This window comes from Oncorhynchus tshawytscha, linkage group LG11, assembly GCF_018296145.1.
Source record: "Oncorhynchus tshawytscha isolate Ot180627B linkage group LG11, Otsh_v2.0, whole genome shotgun sequence".
Taxonomy (NCBI): Eukaryota; Metazoa; Chordata; class Actinopteri; order Salmoniformes; family Salmonidae; genus Oncorhynchus; species Oncorhynchus tshawytscha.
Window position 1 is genome coordinate 52,723,594 of NC_056439.1, and position 21,323 is coordinate 52,744,916.

At 44.1% G+C, this 21,323-nt stretch overlaps 1 protein-coding gene across 1 annotated transcript; it reads left to right on the forward strand.

Annotated features, from left to right (window-relative positions):
- The first annotated feature begins 375 nt into the window (after nucleotides 1–375).
- Nucleotides 376–20,940, forward strand: LOC112262158 (calcineurin B homologous protein 1-like). The gene is made up of 7 exons (XM_042330323.1): nucleotides 376–826; nucleotides 2,412–2,484; nucleotides 9,217–9,297; nucleotides 12,653–12,780; nucleotides 14,508–14,569; nucleotides 19,030–19,152; nucleotides 20,704–20,940. Exons 1-7 carry the CDS (start codon nucleotides 760–762, stop codon nucleotides 20,755–20,757), a joined length of 588 nt encoding a protein of 195 aa, XP_042186257.1. The 5' UTR covers nucleotides 376–759; the 3' UTR covers nucleotides 20,758–20,940.
- The last annotated feature ends 383 nt before the right edge of the window (nucleotides 20,941–21,323 follow it).

Here is a 21,323-nt window from a genome sequence, read left to right on the forward strand (position 1 = left end):
TTAAATTCAGATTTGAACCCTAAACCATGAGTTTAACCACACTGCTAATCTTATGCGTAACTCTAACCTTAAATGAAGACCAACCCAATCGCAGCGTTGAAATGCTCATCGTCTCTTTCTATTTGATTTTTTAATTCAAAATACAGATCAACAATTTACGTTCTTACATTACAGCAAAACAGAACGCAGGTATTAATGAGAAAATACTGGAACGAACAAACAAACGAAACATATATTTTTTAAATAAACAATTCTAGTGCAATTGTAATCACAGAAAAAAATGTTATTATAATTATGTAGGAAAATGAATCATTTCATTTCCATTCGACTCACTCTGCGTGGCTACGTCATGAATTCGGCGCGTCAGGCGTGACCCCCCCGTGACCCCCCCGTGACCTCTCCACAGTGCTGAACAGAGCAAACTGACAGCTCTCCGGTCAGCTGTTTCACAGGCTAACTCGGAATAAATCTTTTTTTTTTTTTTTTAAACGATTACAAGGAAATTATTAACGGTAGACAATTGGATTCAACGTAGACTATCGAAACGTTGCGAAATTTGCTAGCTTGCTTCGTGTATATCCAGTTTTTTTTTTTCTCTGTCTCTCTCTTCCGCTATTTAGCACGAATCAGCAAACGTTAGCTAACAAATCTCTTCGAAACCTGCGTCAAACAACTTGTTAGCGTAACTACGGATTTTTTAAAATTGTATTATTATTATTTTTTTTTTTTGAGCTTTTGTTGTGAAGGAAGGACTTTACAATGGGATCCAGAGCATCGACATTACTGAGAGAAGAGGAGATTGAAGAAATCAAAAAGGAGACAGGCTGTGAGTTGAGTTCTCCACTTTTACCAAAGCGGGTGTGGGGCCAACTAGCCGTTAATGACAAGCTCTTACTATCTTGTAATATCATAGCACGTTGTTATTTCACATAACTAGCTAAGCTATATATACAGAAGTTTGTTGGCACCCTTTCAAAATAGTGGATTCGGCTTTTCAGCCACACCCGTTGCTGACAGGTGTATTAAATCGAGCACGCAGCCATACAATCCCCATAGACAAACATTGGCAGTAGAATGGCCTTACTGAAGAGCTCCCGTCATAGGGTGACACCTTCTCATCATGTCAGTTTGTCAAATTTCTGCCCTGCTAGAGCTGCCCCCCGGTCAGCTGTAAGTGCTGTTATTGTGAAGTGGAAACGTCAAGGAGCAACACCGAAGTGGTAGGTAAACACAATCTCACAGAACTGGACTGCCGAGTGCTGAAGCATGTAGGTCGTAAAAAAAATAAAAAAATGTCTGTCCTCAGTTGCAACACTCAATAACAAGTTCCAAACTGCCTCTGGAAGCAACGTCAGCACAATAACTGTTTGTCGGGAGCTTCATGAAATGGGTTTCCATGGTCGAGCAGCCGCACACAAGCCTCAGATCACCATGCGCAATGCCAATCGTCAGCTGGAGGGGTGTAAAGCTCGCCGCCATTGGACTCTGGAGCAGTGGAAAAGCATTCTTTGGAGTGATGAATCATGCTTCACCGACGGACTAATCTGGGTTTGCCCCAATTCATATTACTAACTATAAAGTTTGGTGGATGAGGAATAATGGTCTGGGGCTGGTTTTCATGGTTCAGACTTGGCCACTTAGTTCCAGTGAAGGGAAATCGTAACGCTACAGCGTACAATGACATTGTAGACGGTTCTGTGCAGCCAATATTTTGGCAACAGTCTGAGGAATGACCTTTCCTGTTTCAGTGCCCGTACTCACTAATGCCCATGGTTGAATGGAAGCAAGTCCCCCGCAGCAATGTTCCAACATCTAGTGGAAAGCCTTCCCAGAAGAGTGGAGGCTGTTATAGCAGCAATGTTCCAACATCTAGTGGAAAGCCTTCCCAGAAGAGTGGAGGCTGTTATAGCAGCAATGTTCCAACATCTAGTGGAAAGCCTTCCCAGAAGAGTGGAGGCTGTTATAGCAGCAATGTTCCAACATCTAGTGGAAAGCCTTCCCAGAAGAGTGGAGGCTGTTATAGCAGCAACGGGGGAGCCCAACTCCATATTAATACCCATGATTTTGGAATGAGATGTTCAACGAGCAGGTGTCCACATTCTTTTGATCATGTAGTGTTATGTATCCTGGTGTTGTGGTATGTTATGCCTGGTGACGGTGAGTTTTGGGTTTCTCTGCTGATCTGTGACTTGAGCAGAGCCATTATTGTTACCAGAGGAAAGCTCTACTAAATCATTACACGTGTGTTAGTCCAGTGGATCACAACAATGAAACAAAGTATGGACAAGCTATCAATCTCCTTTACATCATCGTAGTCCTGTGTAGAAGTGTTGTTCGTACATTAAGACCCGAGGCCTTTAAAAGCATGATCCCAACAATCCCTGTCACTAACATGGTGTGTTTCTTTGCAGTTTCCCACAGCCAGATCACCCGGCTCTACAGTCGCTTCACCAGCTTGGACAAAGGAGAGAACGGCACACTCAGGTACAGACAGCAGCCCCATCACGCAATGCCACTGGGACACACACAACAACAAGCTTGATGAAACACTCTGGATGCTTTCGTAAATTCACTTTGGCTGTCTACTCTGACTTTCAGAGCACTCTCGTCTGAGTGTGCCAGAGGGCAGAATAACTGATGAATTTACGAACACTCCACACCCGTTGAATATGGCCGGTGTCAGTTAACGTCAGCAAAAAAACATTATTAAATTGTTGCCAGCAGCAGAGTTACAGTCACCAACGCTCTGGATGACATGAAAACAGCCTAACCAGCTCTGCTAGGGAGAGTAAAATGGTCAGAGAGCTGTTCTCTCATTTGTGTCTGGAAGTAGGTGACAAGCTAGCCAACGTTAGCCAGTTAGCTTGGGTGCTTGACTGCCGTTGTGAGGTCAGAACGATCGGATCAACCCTAATCCTGGACCAGAGCGTCCAGTGTGCACTCTGAACGCTCGGGGGAGCGAAAAGCTCAGAATTGACCAAGGCCCAGTGTGCACTCTGAACGCTCGGGGAGCGAAAAGCTCAGAATTGACCAAGGCCCAGTGTACACTCTGAACGCTCGGGGAGCGAAAAGCTCAGAATTGACCAAGGCCCAGAGCGCACTCTGAACGCTCGGGGAGCGAAAAGCTCAGAATTGACCAAGGCCCAGTGTGCACTCTGAACGCTCGGGGAGCGAAAAGCTCAGAATTGACCAAGGCCCAGTGTGCACTCTGAACGCTCGGAGGAGCGAAAAGCTCAGAATTGACCAAGGCCCAGTGCGCACTCTGAACGCTCGGGGAGCGAAAAGCTCAGAATTGACCAAGGCCCAGAGCGCACTCTGAACGCTCGGGGAGCGAAAAGCTCAGAATTGACCAAGGCCCAGAGCGCACTCTGAACGCTCGGGGAGCGAAAAGCTCAGAATTGACCAAGGCCCAGTGTGCACTCTGAACGCTCGGGGAGCGAAAAGCTCAGAATTGACCAAGGCCCAGTGTGCACTCTGAACGCTCGGGGGAGCGAAAAGCTCAGAATTGACCAAGGCCCAGTGTGCACTCTGAACGCTCGGGGGAGCGAAAAGCTCAGAATTGACCAAGGCCCAGTGTGCACTCTGAACGCTCGGGGGAGCGAAAAGCTCAGAATTGACCAAGGCCCAGTGTGCACTCTGAACACTCTCTTGCACTGCAGATTGAATTTACGAACACACCCTCAGACTTCCAGCCAAACACTGAAGTCATAGCCGCGACTCGATAGGCCTACACAGAAAGCAGGACAAGGTGAATCTGTGATGTCCTTTGACTCTCTGTGGGAGGGGGGCATTAGTGATGGGGGGATCCATAGTTGCAATATTATTTTTGGACGATATTAAATCGATATTTGACTCGTATCATTTAAAAAAATATATATATGTATTGCAACTGTAGGTAGTGTTAGCCAAAACTCAGCTATTTTTAATCCTATAGCTTGTTCTCAGTCATTTTAAATAGGGGGGCCTTTTTTCAGCACTTATTTTCATTTTCTTACGCTCTTGTCTCTCTACAGCAGATATAGTGAGGAATATGTTTGGAACATCAAATAACACTTTTGAATCGAAAATTCATATAGAATCACACTTCATATAGAATCACACTTCATGTAGAATCACACTTCATGTAGAATCACACTTCATGTAGAATCACACTATTCATGTAGAATCACACTTCATGTAGAATCACACTATTCATATAGAATCACACTTCATATAGAATCACACTATTCATATAAAATCACACTATTCATATAGAATCACACTATTCATATAGAATCACACTATTCATATAGAATCACACTATTCATATAGAATCACACTATTCATATAGAATCACACTATTCATGTAGAATCACACTATTCATGTAGAATCACACTATTCATGTAGAATCACACTATTCATGTAGAATCACACTATTCATGTAGAATCACACTATTCATGTAGAATCACACTATTCATGTAGAATCACACTATTCATGGAGAATAGAATCACACTATTCATGTAGAAGAGAATCACACTATTCATGTAGAATAGAATCACACTATTCATGTAGAATAGAATCACACTATTCATGTAGAATAGAATCACACTATTCATGTAGAATAGAATCACACTATTCATGTAGAATAGAATCACACTATTCATGTAGAATAGAATCACACTATTCATGTAGAATAGAATCACACTATTCATGTAGAATAGAATCACACTATTCATGTAGAATAGAATCACACTATTCATGGAGAATAGAATCACACTATTCATGGAGAATAGAATCACACTATTCATGGAGAATAGAATCACACTATTCATGGAGAATAGAATCACACTATTCATGGAGAATAGAATCACACTATTCATGGAGAATAGAATCACACTATTCATGGAGAATAGAATCACACTATTCATGGAGAATAGAATCACACTATTCATGGAGAATCACACTATTCATGGAGAATCACACTATTCATGTAGAATAGAATCACACTATTCATGTAGAATAGAATCACACTATTCATGGAGAATAGAATCACACTATTCATGTAGAATCACACTATTCATGGAGAATAGAATCACACTATTCATGTAGAATCACACTATTCATGGAGAATAGAATCACACTATTCATGTAGAATCACACTATTCATGGAGAATAGAATCACACTATTCATGGAGAATAGAATCACACTATTCATGTAGAATCACACTATTCATGTAGTCACACTATTCATGTAGTCACACTATTCATGTAGAATAGAATCACACTATTCATGTAGAATAGAATCACACTATTCATGTAGAATAGAATCACACTATTCATGGAGAATAGAATCACACTATTCATGGAGAATAGAATCACACTATTCATGGAGAATAGAATCACACTATTCATGGAGAATAGAATCACACTATTCATGGAGAATCACACTATTCATGGAGAATCACACTATTCATGTAGAATAGAATCACACTATTCATGTAGAATAGAATCACACTATTCATGTAGAATCACACTATTCATGGAGAATAGAATCACACTATTCATGGGGAATCACACTATTCATGGAGAATAGAATCACACTATTCATGGAGAATCACACTATTCATGGAGAATCGAATCACCCTATTCATGGAGAATCACACTTCATATAGAATCACACTATTAATGTAGAATCACACTATTAATGTAGAATCACACTATTAATGTAGAATCACACTACATGGAGAATCACACTATTCATGGAGAATCAAATCACCCTATTCATGGAGAATCACACTATTCATGGAGAATCGAATCACCCTATTCATGGAGAATCATTCTACATGGAGAATCGAATCACCCTATTCATGGTGAATCATTCTACATGGAGAATTGAATCACCCTATTCATGGAGAATCACTCTACATGTGTAGTTCACTTCAAAACAGCACCTAGGTATGGTGATAATATCCTACGGTGAGGTTCCTGGGAATTCCCAGCCCTAGGAGGCATTGTAAATGATTTACAATTCATTTAAATTACAGCTAATGGTGTTTGTCCAATGGAAAATAGTTGATGTATGCCGATGGCTGCTGTTCTTTACGTTCTATTGGTTATGGAATGTAGTCGACCACAAACGAAGAGAGTAATTGAGGATGTGAGACAGTTGTAAGACATTTACTTGACTGTGTTCATGATTGCCCTTCGTCCCCATATTACTTCTCTGTGACCATCAGAGCCAACTTGGCAATGTTGTGTAGGAACACAGTATGCCTCCATGTCAGTGAATATCATTTAGAGGCACGTGACCATTTCCCTGGTGCTTGAGGGTAGCCTAGTGGTTAGAGAGTTGGACTAGTAACCAAAAGGTTGCAAGTTCAAATCCCCGAGCTGACAAGGTACAAATCTGTCGTTCTGCCCCTGAACATGCATTTAACCCACTGTTCCTAGGCCGTCATTGAAAATAAATATTTGTTCTTAACTGACTTGCCTAGTTAAATAAAAGGTAAAATAAATTTTTAAAAACTCTGGTCTGTGAACACACTACTCCTTTGGTTCAAGAGGCTTCCCAAGATGCATCACTCTTGGCTCGGGCGTTGCCTGCAGTACCCTACTACCCATACTGGTGTGTGTGTCACTGGGTATAAGCTCTGTCTAGAAGAACCAGATTGTTTTGACCTCGAACTTCGATATGAACTGCAGCAGACCTCACTATGTAGTTCTTTATTTCCACATCTATGTGTGAGTGACAGCAAATTAACATGACATTGCAAACAGACGTGGAAGACGGTGTGATTGACCTCAGAGATCTCAATTGCTCGCTGACCTTCAGAGGGAAAACAATCGGTCATTTTTAAATCCCATCACAGTTCAACTCCAGCTCTGTTCTCTCTCTGAGTGGCCTAGGCTCCATAGTTTTCACCCACTATGCGGAAAGAAACCTCCGGGATTCCAGCCACACATTGACCGCATTTATCCAGTCTGTCTATGAAAGGATGTTACTACTGACTATTAAGCCGGGTGGGGGTCATTAACCAGGTATAATACTGAAATGTAACTGCACCACTTAGTCTGTTTACACACAACAAGTGTGGGTTTTCTGTGTCCTCTCAATGAAGCGTCCAGTCTGTATTGGGATAAACAGTGGCGCTGGGCCGGATTTTTAAAGCTGGTCTGGTGAATCCAAGGTGACTTGTCTTAATCATTCATCAGTTGCCACAACACTACAGCTACGTCAGGTATACAGTGGAGCTAGCATGCAGTCTGTATTGTGGTATACAGTGGAGCTAGCATGCAGTCTGTTTTGGGGTATACAGTGGCGCTAGCATGCAGTCTGTATTGTGGTATACAGTGGAGCTAGCATGCAGTCTGTTTTGGGGTATACAGTGGAGCTAGCATGCAGTCTGTATTGTGGTATACAGTGGCGCTAGCATGCAGTCTGTATTGTGGTATACAGTGGAGCTAGCATGCAGTCTGTTTTGGGGTATACAGTGGAGCTAGCATGCAGTCTGTATTGTGGTATACAGTGGCGCTAGCATGCAGTCTGTATTGTGGTATACAGTGGCGCTAGCATGCAGTCTGTATTGTGGTATACAGTGGAGCTAGCATGCAGTCTGTATTGTGGTATACAGTGGCGCTAGCATGCAGTCTGTTTTGGGGTATACAGTGGAGCTAGCATGCAGTCTGTATTGTGGTATACAGTGGCGCTAGCATGCAGTCTGTTTTGGGGTATACAGTGGCGCTAGCATGCAGTCTGTATTGTGGTATACAGTGGCGCTAGCATGCAGTCTGTTTTGGGGTATACAGTGGAGCTAGCATGCAGTCTGTTTTGGGGTATACAGTGGAGCTAGCATGCAGTCTGTATTGTGGTATACAGTGGAGCTAGCATGCAGTCTGTATTGTGGTATACAGTGGAGCTAGCATGCAGTCTGTATTGTGGTATACAGTGGAGCTAGCATGCAGTCTGTATTGTGGTATACAGTGGAGCTAGCATGCAGTCTGTATTGGGGTATACAGTGGGGCTAGCATCCAGTCTGTATTGGGGTATACAGTGGCGCTAGCATCCAGTCTGTATTGGGGTATACAGTGGCGCTAGCATCCAGTCTGTATTGGGGTATACAGTGGAGCTAGCATGCAGTTCTGCCCACAAATTTTCAATAGGATTGAGGTCAGGGTTTTGTGATGGCCACTCCAGTACCTTTTACTTTGTTGTCCTTAAACCATTTTGCCACAACTTTGGAAGTATGCTTGCGGTCATTGTCCATTTGGAAGACACATTTAACTTCCTGACTGATGTCTTGAGATTTTTGGACATTTCTCCAAAAAGTATGATCTTTGTCCCCCCCCATGTGCAGTTGCAAACCGGCGTCTGGCTTTTTTATGGCGGTTTTGGAGCAGTGGCTTCTTCCTTGCTGAGCGGCCTTTCAGGTTATGTCGATATAGGACTCGTTTTACTGTGGATATAGATACTTTTGTACCCGTTTCCTCCAGCATCTTCACAAGGTCATTTGCACTTTTCACACCAAAGTACGTTCATCTCTAGGAGACCGCTCCTTCCTGAGCGGTATGACGGCTGTGTGGTCCCATGGTGTTTGTACTTGCGTACTATTGTTTGTAGATGAATGTGGTACCTTCAGGCGTTTGGAAAATGCTCCCAAGGATGAACCAGACTTGTGGAGGTCTACAACAAAAAAATTCTGAGGTCTTGGCTGATTTCTTTTAATTTCCACATGATGTCAAACAGAGGCACTGAGTTTGAATGTAGGCCTTGAAATACATCCACAGGTACACCTCCAATTGACCTAAGTGATGTGTGATATCATTTCAACAAGACATTACCCAGAGTGATGTCATTTCAACAAGACATTACCCAGAGTGATGTCATTTCAACAAGACATTACCCAGAGTGATGTCATTTCAACAAGACATTACCCAGAGTGATGTCTCTCCACTCATCTGCTGGTCTTTGATCCATGGTGTGTGATTGGAAGTGGAGTCAAACTCATAGGCTGCGTTTAAACAGGCAACCCAATTCTGATATGTTTCACTAATTGATCTTTCGACCAATCCGATCAGCACTGAAAAAGGTCAGATGTGATTGGTCAAAAGACCTATTAGTTGGAGGGGGAAAAGATCAGAATTGGGCTGCCTGTGTAAACGCAGCCTTGGAAAATAGTCCATAGTTCCCTTTGTTGTCATTGAGTAAATTCTTCCTCTCCTCTCCTGTTTCTGAAGTCGGGAAGATTTCCAAAGGATCCCAGAGTTGGCCATCAATCCTCTGGGAGACAGAATCATCAATGCCTTCTTTCCCGAGGGGTGAGTAGAATGTGTCCTTCCCTGATTTCTTTAAAGATGCACATAGCTTTGACTCGAGTCACTCGCCACACGAACAAACCCATTTAGTAATGTACGATAAACATACAGTAAACATTCCTTTGTTTGAGTCTACCTTAATATTGTATTTATATTGTAATGCATTTTCTTAAGTTTTTAAGTGTGTATGACCGGTTGTGCTGGTCTTTGAAATTCACATGAAAGTTTTGTGTTTTTTTTTGACAACATGCCTTGGATAGACCTATATCATTACAATCCCCAAACAAACAGCCTTGGATAGACCTATATCATTACAATCCCCAAACAAACAGCCTTGGATAGACCTATATCATTTACAATCCCCAAACAAACAGCCTTGGATAGACCTATATCATTTACAATCCCCAAACAAACAGCCTTGGATAGACCTATATCATTTACAATCCCCAAACAAACAGCCTTGGATAGACCTATATAATTTACAATCCCCAAACAAACAGCCTTGGATAGACCTATATCATTACAATCCCCAAACAAACAGCCTTGGATAGACCTATATCATTTACAATCCCCAAACAAACAGCCTTGGATAGACCTATATCATTTACAATCCCCAAACAAACAGCCTTGGATAGACCTATATCATTACAATCCCCAAACAAACAGCCTTGGATAGACCTATATCATTACAATCCCCAAACAAACAGCCTTGGATAGACCTATATCATTACAATCCCCAAACAAACAGCCTTGGATAGACCTATATCATTTACAATCCCCAAACAAACAGCCTTGGATAGACCTATATCATTTACAATCCCCAAACAAACAGCCTTGGATAGACCTATATCATTACAATCCCCAAACAAACAGCCTTGGATAGACCTATATCATTTACAATCCCCAAACGTACAGTGTGTAGACGACTTAATTTGAGCTTATAACAATGTCATGACCGCAGTCAAATTCCATGTGACCATTGAGTCACAGTAACTAGGCTTCTCTAAAACGGTGCTGCTGCTGATGGTCATTAGTAGCCTACCAGGCTTGCTAACAACCAGTTGCTTTTGGCCTGGTACTCAGGGCTCTATTGTCCCTCCGTCAGGTCCTATGGACTGGTACTCAGAGCTCTATTGTCCCTCCATCAGGTCCTAATGGCCTGGTACTCAGAGCTCTATTGTCCCTCCATCAGGTTCTAATGGCCTGGTACTCAGGGCTCTATTGTCCCTCCATCAGGTCCTAATGGCCTGGTACTCAGGGCTCTATTGTCCCTCTGTCAGGTCCTATGGACTGGTACTCAGAGCTCTATTGTCCCTCCATCAGGTCCTAATGGCCTGGTACTCAGAGCTCTATTGTCCCTCCATCAGGTCCTAATGACCTGGTGCTCAGAGCTCTATTGTCCCTCCATCAGGTCCTAATGGCCTGGTGCTCAGGGCTCTATTGTCCCTCCATCAGGTCCTAATGGCCTGGTACTCAGGGCTCTATTGTCCCTCCATCAGGCCCTAATGGCCTGGTACTCAGGGCTCTCTTGTCCCTTCATCAGGTCCTAATGGCCTGGTACTCAGAGCTCTATTCCCTGTTCAAAGGCACTTAGGCATCTTTTGCCCATTTAAACTCTATATGGCACACATACACAATCCATGTCTCAATTGTCTCAAGGCGGAAATCAATTTTTATTCAGCCATGTTCAGTTGTATTGTTCATACTATAAAATAATGCCACGGTAAGTCCAAGCAGATCGTGTCTGCTAAATGAACTAGCGTCTGCTAAATGAACTAGCGTCTGCTAAATGAACTAGCGTCTGCTAAATGAACTAGCGTCTGCTAAATGAACTAGCGTCTGCTAAATGAACTAGCGTCTGCTAAATGAACTAGCGTCTGCTAAATGAACTAGCGTCTGCAAAATGAACTAGCGTCTGCAAAATGAACTAGCGTCTGCAAAATGGAACTAGCGTCTGCAAAATGGAACTAGCGTCTGCGAAATGAACCAGCGTAGCCCACAGCCTTACGGCATAGTCAGATCAGGACCCTAACATGAGGACAACTCAGAGTGAGTATGCTATTCTGTTCTTCTGAAATAGACAAAAAAAAATTCATGTCACAATGTTTCTTTAGCTCTGTCTAAAATCAATCATTGACTTATAGGGATTGTGTGTGTGTGTGTGTGTGTGTGTGTGTGTGTGTGTGTGTGTGTGTGTGTATAGATAGATAGATAGATAGATACTGACTGGTTGTGCTGGTCTTTACTGACTTGCCTAGTTAAATAATGGTTAAAAAAAATATATACATTTAAAAAATTGCCTTTATTTAACCAGGCAAGTCAGTTAAGAACAAATTCTTATTTTCAATGACGGCCTACTGGGGAACAGTGGGTTTAACTGCCTGTTCAGGGGCAGAATGACAGATTTGTACCTTGTCAGCTCGGGGTTTTGAACCTCCCGGTTACTAGTCCAACGCTCTAACCACTAGGCTACCCAGCCGCCCCTACACTCTAACCACTAGGCTACCCTGCCGCCTCTACACTCTAACCACTAGGCTACCCTGCCGCCTCTACACTCTAACCACTAGGCTACCCTGCCGCCTCTACACTCTAACCACTAGGCTACCCTGCCGCCTCTACACTCTAACCACTAGGCTACCCTGCCGCCTCTACACTCTAACCACTAGGCTACCCTGCCGCCCCTACACTCTAACCACTATTACCCTGCCTCCTCTACACTCTAACCACTAGTCTACCCTGCCTCCTCTACACTCTAACCACTAGTCTACCCTGCCTCCTCTACACTCTAACCACTAGTCTACCCTACCTCCTCTACACTCTAACCACTAGTCTACCCTACCTCCTCTACACTCTAACCAATAGTCTACCCTACCTCCTCTACACTCTAACCAATAGTCTACCCTACCTCCTCTACACTCTAACCAATAGTCTACCCTACCGCCCCTATCTATTATTGTCTATTAAATAGATGTATTGTACTTTTTAAATGTAGATGTTCCAAAGGTCTGCATCAGTGGCTTGTAGGCTGTGTGGAAGCCCGGAGATGCGAAATGTTTGTTAACTTTAAATTACCGTGAGCCCGGCAGTTATTTGCATGACAGTTACCAGCTGGGGGGGGGGGACATGACCGCCACAGCCCTAGTCATATGGACCACAATGAATAGCCTGATATTAGAAGGTCGCGTTGGTCTAAGGTGTTCTGACCTCCCAAGTCATGACCAATCATGTGAATGACCTGTTTTGCTGTGTCTATTCAGCAAATTATACAGTTTAAAAATATAAATATCCTATGTCTCTATGAAGGCTCTTCTGGTCGGGTTGATGTAATTGTTGTTGTCCCGGCTGTGTGTTTTCTCAGGGAGGACCAGGTGAACTTCAGGGGCTTCATGAGAACCCTGGCTCACTTCCGTCCTATAGAAGACAACGAGAAGAACAAGGACCCCACTGCCTCTGAACCTCTCAACAGCAGGACCAATAAGCTGCTCTGTAAGTCTAATCAGAGGGTGGGGTCCTAGCCCGAGTCCCAGATCTGTTTGTGCTGTCTTGACAATAAATGATGAGGGACAAGTAGTCAAGACAAACAGATCTGCGACCCAGGCCAGATCAGTTGACAATTTCCTATAGAGTACTAAACTCAGCAAAAAAAGAAACGTCCTCTCACTGTCAGCTGCGTTTATTTTCAGCAAACAAAATTCAACAACTGAGACATAAACTGAACAAGTTCCACAGACATGTGACTAACAGAAATGGAAAAATGTGATCATGAACAAGGGGGGTCCAAATCAAAAGTAACAGTCAGTATCTGGTGTGGCCACCAGCTGCATTAAGTACTGCAGTGCATCTCCTCATCATGGACTGCACCAGATTTGCCAGTTCCTGCTGAGAGATGTTACCCCACTCTTCCACCATGGCACCTGCAAGTTCCCAGACATTTCTGGGGGGGGAGTGGCCCTAGCCCTCACCCTCCAATCCAACAGGTACCAGACGTGCTCAATGGGATTGAGATCCGGGCTCTTGTCTTGCAGGAAATCCCGCACAGAACGAGCAAATCAATCCCGCTCCAGAGTACAGGCCTCGGTGTAACGCTCATTCCTTCAACGATAAACGTGAATCCGACCATCACCCCTGGTGAGACAAAACCGCGTCTCGTCAGTGAAGAGCACTTTTTGCCAGTCCTGTCTGGTCGAGCGACGGTGGGTTTGTGCCCATAGGCAACGTTGTTGCGGTGATGTCTGGTGAGGACCTGCTTTATAACAGGCCTACAAGCCCTCAGTCCATCCTCTCTCAGCCTATTGCGGACAGTCTGAGCACTGATGGAGGGATTGTGCGTTCCTGGTGTAACTCGGGCAGTTGTTGTTGCCATCCTGTACCTGTCCTGCAGGTGAGATGTTCGGATGTACCGATCCTGTGCAGGTGTTGTTACACGTGGTCTGCCACTGCGAGGACGATCAGCTGTCCGTCCTGTCTCCCTGTAGGGCTATCACAGTACGGACATTGCAATTTATTGCCCTGGCCACATCTGCAGTCCTCATGTCTCCTTGCAGCATGCCTAAGGTATGTTCACACAGATGAGCAGGGACCCTGGGCATCTTTCTTTTGGTGTTTTTCAGAGTCAGTAGAAAGGCCTCTTTGGTGTCCTAAGTTTTCATAACTGTGACCTTAATTGCCTTCCGTCTGTAAGCTGTCAGTGTCTTAATGACCGTTCCACAGGTGCATGTTCATTAATTGTTTATGGTTCATGGGAAACAGTGTTTAAACCCTTTACAATGACGATCTGTGAAGTTATTTGGATTTTTATGAAAAAAAATATTTTTTTGCTGAATTTATATACCAACAGACTGTTGGTTAACTGTACTATAGAATACTATATACCAACAGGCTGTTGGTTAACTGTACTATAGAATACTATATTGTTGGTTAACTGTACTATAGAATACTATATACCAACAGACTGTTGGTTAACTGTACTATAGAATACTATATACCAACAGGCTGTTGGTTAACTGTACTATAGAATACTATATACCAACAGGCTGTTGGTTAACTGTACTATAGAATACTATATACCAACAGGCTGTTGGTTAACTGTACTATAGAATACTATATACCAACTGACTCTTCTTTCCCAATCTGATGGATATAAATGTATTTTGAAAACGATTATTTGACCTCAAAACCCCTTTTCTCCTGTCTCTCGTTCTCCCCCCTTCCAGTTGCTTTCCAGCTGTACGACCTGGACAGAGATGATAAGATCTCCCGCGACGAGCTGCTACAGGTGAGAATAGAGTCAGGGTTGAAATTACACACTCTTGTGGTTCCCCACTAGAAATCTTTGTTGTTTTTTTTTTGGGGGGGGGGGGACCTTAATCTCTTGATACCAGACCTCAACACCATATTCTCATTCAACAATCAGGGCTTGAATGTTGTGGAGTAGTTTGATGTTAAGAGTTTTCATCAAGGGGGACCAGGTATCTCTTCCCCCTGATGAAGGAAATTACCCTAGGGCTGAATAACAAGATCTTAGGCAGAGAGAGAATTGTCCTTCCGTTTGTTCCTCGTGTCATAATGTAATTTGAGCCTATTAAAGTTAATACCAAGACGGACAATGAGGAAAAGATTTATTTGTCAGGAGCCCTGCTGCTCAGCATATACTGACGGGAATTTCAAAGTGTTTTTGGCATTGAGAAGGAGAGGGAATTTGCCCTGGACAGTAAACAATTGTGTAAATTTCCAACCCTAACTAAATGTTGTTTTCATCATACTACATTGTCCCAATTCTAGCTCCCTCTCCTCCTGTCTCTCCCTCCCTCCTCTAACTAACTAAATGTTGTTTTTGTCATACTACATTGTCCCAATTCTAGCTCCCTCTCCTCCTCTCTCTCCCCCCCCCTCTAACTAAATGTTGTTTTTGTCATACTACATTGTCCCCATTCTAGCTCCCTCTCCTCCTCTCTCTCTCCCCCTCTAACTAAATGTTGTTTTCGTCATACTACATTGTCCCAATTCTAGCTCCCTCTCCTCCTCTCTCTCTCCCCCCTCTAACTAAATGTTGTTTTCGTCATACTACATTGTCCCCATTCTAGCTCCCTCTCCTCCTCTCTCTCTCCCCCCTCTAACTAAATGTTGTTTTTGTCATACTACATTGTCCCAATTCTAGCTCCCTCTCCTCCTCTCTCTCCCCACCCCCTCTAACTAAATGTTGTTTTCGTCATACTACATTGTCCCCATTCTAGCTCCCTCTCCTCCTCTCTCTCTCCCCCCTTCTAACTAAATGTTGTTTTCGTCATACTACATTGTCCCAATTCTAGCTCCCTCTCCTCCTCTCTCTCTCCCCCTCTAACTAAATGTTGTTTTTGTCATACTACATTGTCCCCATTCTAGCTCCCTCTCCTCCTCTCTCTCCCCCCTCTAACTAAATGTTGTTTTCGTCATACTACATTGTCCCAATTCTAGCTCCCTCTCCTCCTCTCTCTCCCCCCTCTAACTAAATGTTGTTTTTGTCATACTACATTGTCCCAATTCTAGCTCCCTCTCCTCCTGTCTCTCCCTCCCTCCTCTAACTAACTAAATGTTGTTTTTGTCATACTACATTGTCCCAATTCTAGCTCCCTCTCCTCCTCTCTCTCCCCCCCTCTAACTAAATGTTGTTTTCGTCATACTACATTGTCCCAATTCTAGCTCCCTCTCCTCCTGTCTCTCCCTCCCTCCTCTAACTAACTAAATGTTGTTTTTGTCATACTACATTGTCCCAATTCTAGCTCCCTCTCCTCCTGTCTCTCCCTCCCTCCTCTAACTAACTAAATGTTGTTTTTGTCATACTACATTGTCCCAATTCTAGCTCCCTCTCCTCCTGTCTCTCCCTCCCTCCTCTAACTAACTAAATGTTGTTTTTGTCATACTACATTGTCCCAATTCTAGCTCCCTCTCCTCCTCTCTCTCTCCCCCCTCTAACTAAATGTTGTTTTCGTCATACTACATTGTCCCAATTCTAGCTCCCTCTCCTCCTGTCTCTCTCCCTCCTCTAACTAACTAAATGTTGTTTTTGTCATACTACATTGTCCCAATTCTAGCTCCCTCTCCTCCTGTCTCTCCCTCCCTCCTCTAACTAACTAAATGTTGTTTTTGTCATACTACATTGTCCCCATTCTAGCTCCTGTTTATTCCATGTCATTGGCAGTGCAGTGCCCTATGACACCTGGTGTGTTTTTACTCTGAGCCAAACAGAAGAAACCAGGACGGGACCTAACTGAATTTGTCCAATAAACTTTTAAACTAAATAAATACACCCCTGCTCTTCTCTGTGTGACTGGTCTGGGATTATGACCTACAATCACTGTAATCTCCGGGTTCAATGACTCAGTGAAAACCGATCTCTTGTTTTGCAAACAACATTGCTGCCTAACGTTGTTCGTGACGCCATGAACGGGCCTTTTGTAGAGCTTATCGACACAGGAACTTCCAGCCTGAATCAGTTTCTGCACTCTTCATGTTACCAGCACATTGAAGTATATATATATATATATATATATTTTTTTTTTTTCTCTCACTTATACTCATTATTTGTCATTTTATGTATAGTACATTTAGGATGTCCTCTTGTACTTTACAACTCTGCTGTTAAGACTTGGAGAAAACTGTCAACTTTATACCCTTGGGAACGTTGGTGTGAACGTGGTTTATTCCAGGTTCTCAGGATGATGGTTGGTGTGAACGGGATTTATTCCAGGTTCTCAGGATGATGGTTGGTGTGAACGGGATTTATTCCAGGTTCTCAGGATGATGGTTGGTGTGAAGGGGATTTATTACAGGTTCTCAGGATGATGGTTGGTGTGAAGGGGATTTATTCCAGGTTCTCAGGATAATGGTTGGTGTGAAGGGGATTTATTCCAGGTTCTCAGGATGATGGTTGGTGTGAAGGGGATTTATTCCAGGTTCTCAGGATGATGGTTGGTGTGAACGTGATTTATTCCAGGTTCTCAGGATGATGGTTGGTGTGAACGTGGTTTATTCCAGGTTCTCAGGATGATGGTTGGTGTGAACGTGATTTATTCCAGGTTCTCAGGATGATGGTTGGTGTGAACATGGTTTATTCCAGGTTCTCAGGATGATGGTTGGTGTGAACGTGGTTTATTCCAGGTTCTCAGGATGATGGTTGGTGTGAACGTGGTTTATTCCAGGTTCTCAGGATGATGGTTGGTGTGAACGTGATTTATTCCAGGTTCTCAGGATGATGGTTGGTGTGAACGTGGTTTATTCCAGGTTCTCAGGATGATGGTTGTTGTGAACATGGTTTATTCCAGGTTCTCAGGATGATGGTTGGTGTGAACGGGATTTATTCCAGGTTCTCAGGATGATGGTTGGTGTGAACGGGATTTATTCCAGGTTCTCAGGATGATGGTTGGTGTGAACGGGATTTATTCCAGGTTCTCAGGATGATGGTTGGTGTGAACGGGATTTATTCCAGGTTCTCAGGATGATGGTTGGTGTGAAGGGGATTTATTCCAGGTTCTCAGGATGATGGTTGGTGTGAAGGGGATTTATTCCAGGTTCTCAGGATGATGGTTGGTGTGAAGGGGATTTATTCCAGGTTCTCAGGATGATGGTTGGTGTGAACGGGATTTATTCCAGGTTCTCAGGATGATGGTTGGTGTGAACGTGGTTTATTCCAGGTTCTCAGGATGATGGTTGGTGTGAACGTGGTTTATTCCAGGTTCTCAGGATGATGATTGTTGTGAACGTGGTTTATTCCAGGTTCTCAGGATGATGGTTGGTGTGAACGGGGTTTATTCCAGGTTCTCAGGATGATGGTTGGTGTGAACGGGGTTTATTCCAGGTTCTCAGGATGATGGTTGGTGTGAACGGGATTTATTCCAGGTTCTCAGGATGATGGTTGGTGTGAAGGGGATTTATTCCAGGTTCTCAGGATGATGGTTGGTGTGAACGGGATTTATTCCAGGTTCTCAGGATGATGGTTGGTGTGAACGTGGTTTATTCCAGGTTCTCAGGATGATGGTTGGTGTGAAGGGGATTTATTCCAGGTTCTCAGGATGATGGTTGGTGTGAACGGGATTTATTCCAGGTTCTCAGGATGATGGTTGGTGTGAACGTGGTTTATTCCAGGTTCTCAGGATGATGGTTGGTGTGAACGTGGTTTATTCCAGGTTCTCAGGATGATGGTTGGTGTGAACGGGGTTTATTCCAGGTTCTCAGGATGATGGTTGGTGTGAACGGGATTTATTCCAGGTTCTCAGGATGATGGTTGGTGTGAACGGGATTTATTACAGGTTCTCAGGATGATGGTTGGTGTGAAGGGGATTTATTCCAGGTTCTCAGGATGATGGTTGGTGTGAAGGGGATTTATTCCAGGTTCTCAGGATGATGGTTGGTGTGAAGGGGATTTATTCCAGGTTCTCAGGATGATGGTTGGTGTGAACGGGATTTATTCCAGGTTCTCAGGATGATGGTTGTTGTGAACGTGGTTTATTCCAGGTTCTCAGGATGATGGTTGGTGTGAACGGGATTTATTCCAGGTTCTCAGGATGATGGTTGGTGTGAATGGGATTTATTCCAGGTTCTCAGGATGATGGTTGGTGTGAACGTAGTTTATTCCAGGTTCTCAGGATGATGGTTGGTGTGAACGTGGTTTATTCCAGGTTCTTAGGATGATGGTTGGTGTGAAGGTGATTTATTCCAGGTTCTCAGGATGATGGTTGGTGTGAACGTGATTTATTCCAGGTTCTCAGGATGATGGTTGGTGTGAACATCTCTGACGAGCAGCTGGGCAGCATCGCTGATAGGACCATCCAGGAGGCCGACCAGAACGGAGACAACTCCATTTCCTTTAATGAGTTCATCAAGGTTGGAAACTTACAACATATTAATGTTTGGGCCGGGGATCATTACCTAATACTAAGCTACATTCTGTTGTCAGTTCTACAGGACTGAGTGTGTACCAGTGTGTGCCAAGTCAGTTGATATTTATTCCGTTTGTGTATTCAGTCCCCTTTTTCCACAGCCTTATTCCTAAAATTGATTAAATTGTTTTTTTCCCCCTGATCAATCTACACACAATACCCCATAATTACAAAGCAAAAACAAGTTGTTGTTTTTGGGGGGGTAAAAATGGAAATATGACATTTCCATAAACATTCAGACTATTTACCCAGAACTTTGTTGAAGCACCTTTTGGCAGCGATTACAGCCTTTAGTCTTCTTGGGTATGATGCTACCTGCTTGACACACCTGTATTTGGGGAGTTTCTACGTTCTTCTCTGCAGATCCTCTCAAGCTCTGTCAGGTTGGATGGGGAGTGTCGCTGCACAGCTATTTTCAGGTCTCTCAGGAAATGTTTGATTGGGTTTCAAGTCTGGGCTCTGGCTGGGCCACTCAAGGACATTCAGAGAATTGACCCGAAGCCACTACTGCATTTTGGCTGTGTGCTTAGGGTCGTTGTCCTGTTGAAAGATTAACCTTCATCCCAGTCTGAGGTCCTGAGTGCTCTGGATCCTTGGTATTCATCAAGGATCTCTCTGTACTTTGCTCTGTTCATCTTCCCCTCGATCCTGACTAATCTCCCAGTCCCTGCAGCTGAAAAACATCCCCACATCTTGACACTGCCACCACCATGCTTCACCGTAGGGATGGTGCCAGGTTTCCTCCAGATGTGACGCTTGGCATTCAGACCAGAGAATCTTGTTTCTGAGAGTGCTTTTTGGCAAACTCCAAGCGGGCTGTTATGGAGGCCACTTCTCAGTAAAATGCACGTCTGGCCAATCTACCATAAAGGCTTGATTGGTGGAGAGCTGCAGAGATGGTTGTCCTTCTGGAAGGTCCTCCCATCTCCACAGAGGAACTCTGGAGCTCTGTCACAGAGTGACCATTGGGTTCTTGGTCACCTCCCTGACCAAGGCCCTTCTCCCCTGATTGCTCAGTTTGACCAGGCGGCCAGCTCTAGGAAGAGTGTTGGTGGTTCCAAACTTCCATTTAAGAAAAATGGAGGCCATTGTTCTTGGAGACCTTCAATGCTGCAATAATGTTTTGGTACCCTTCCCCAGATCTGTGCCTCGACACAATCCTGTCTCTGAGCTCTACGGACAATTCCTTCAACCTCATGGCTTGGTTTCTGCTTTAACATTCACTGTCAACTGTAATGTAACGTTGACAGGCCAATGTAACGTTGACAGGCCAATGTAACGTTGACAGGCCAATGTAACGTTGACAGGCCAATGTAACGTCTGGTAAGGTAATGTCGAAGGTAATACATTAGAATCACCGTTACTTGCCAAGGACATTTGCATATACCCAGAGTTTGACTTGGTGAAAGGCTGCTGCCAGCAGTGGACAGGATCTAGAACCAACTAATACCGTGTTGTTGAGGATAGCGACTGACGCTGTTCCTTTCCTCCTCAGGTTCTGGAGAAGGTAGATGTTGAACAGAAGATGAGCATCCGCTTCCTGCACTGAGACACTGATTGGTTGCACTTCCTGACAGGACTGTCTCTCTGATTGGCTGGATATTTTACTACCACCACCATGCCCGCTGGAACATGACCTAAGCTGTGTCTCCCTCTCTGTCTCCTCCTCCTCCATACAGTACTAGCCCCTCCCTCTCTCTGTCTCCTCCTCCTCCATACAGTTCTAGCCCCTCCCTCTCTCTGTCTCCTCCTCCTCCATACAGTACTAGCCCCTCCCTCTGTCTCCTCCTCCTCCATACAGTTCTAGCCCCTCCCTCTCTCTGTCTCCTCCTCCTCCATACAGTTCTAGCCCCTCCCTCTCTCTGTCTCCTCCTCCTCCATACAGTTCTAGCCCCTCCCTCTCTCTGTCTCCTCCTCCTCCATACAGTTCTAGCCCCTCCCTCTCTCTGTCTCCTCCTCCTCCATACAGTACTAGCCCCTCCCTCTCTGTCTCCTCCTCCTCCTCCATACAGTTCTAGCCCCTCCCTCTCTCTGTCTCCTCCTCCTCCATACAGTTCTAGCCCCTCCCTCTCTGTCTCCTCCTCCTCCATACAGTACTTGCCCCTCCCTCTCTCT

Coding starts and splice junctions, on each gene's coding strand:
- LOC112262158 (XM_042330323.1), top strand. CDS start 760: ATGGGATCCAGAGCATCGACATTACTGAGAGAAGAGGAGATTGAAGAA. Junction 2,485..9,216: donor GGAGAGAACGGCACACTCAG/GTACAGACAGCA, acceptor CTGTTTCTGAAG/TCGGGAAGATTTCCAAAGGA. Junction 19,153..20,703: donor CCTTTAATGAGTTCATCAAG/GTTGGAAACTTA, acceptor TTTCCTCCTCAG/GTTCTGGAGAAGGTAGATGT.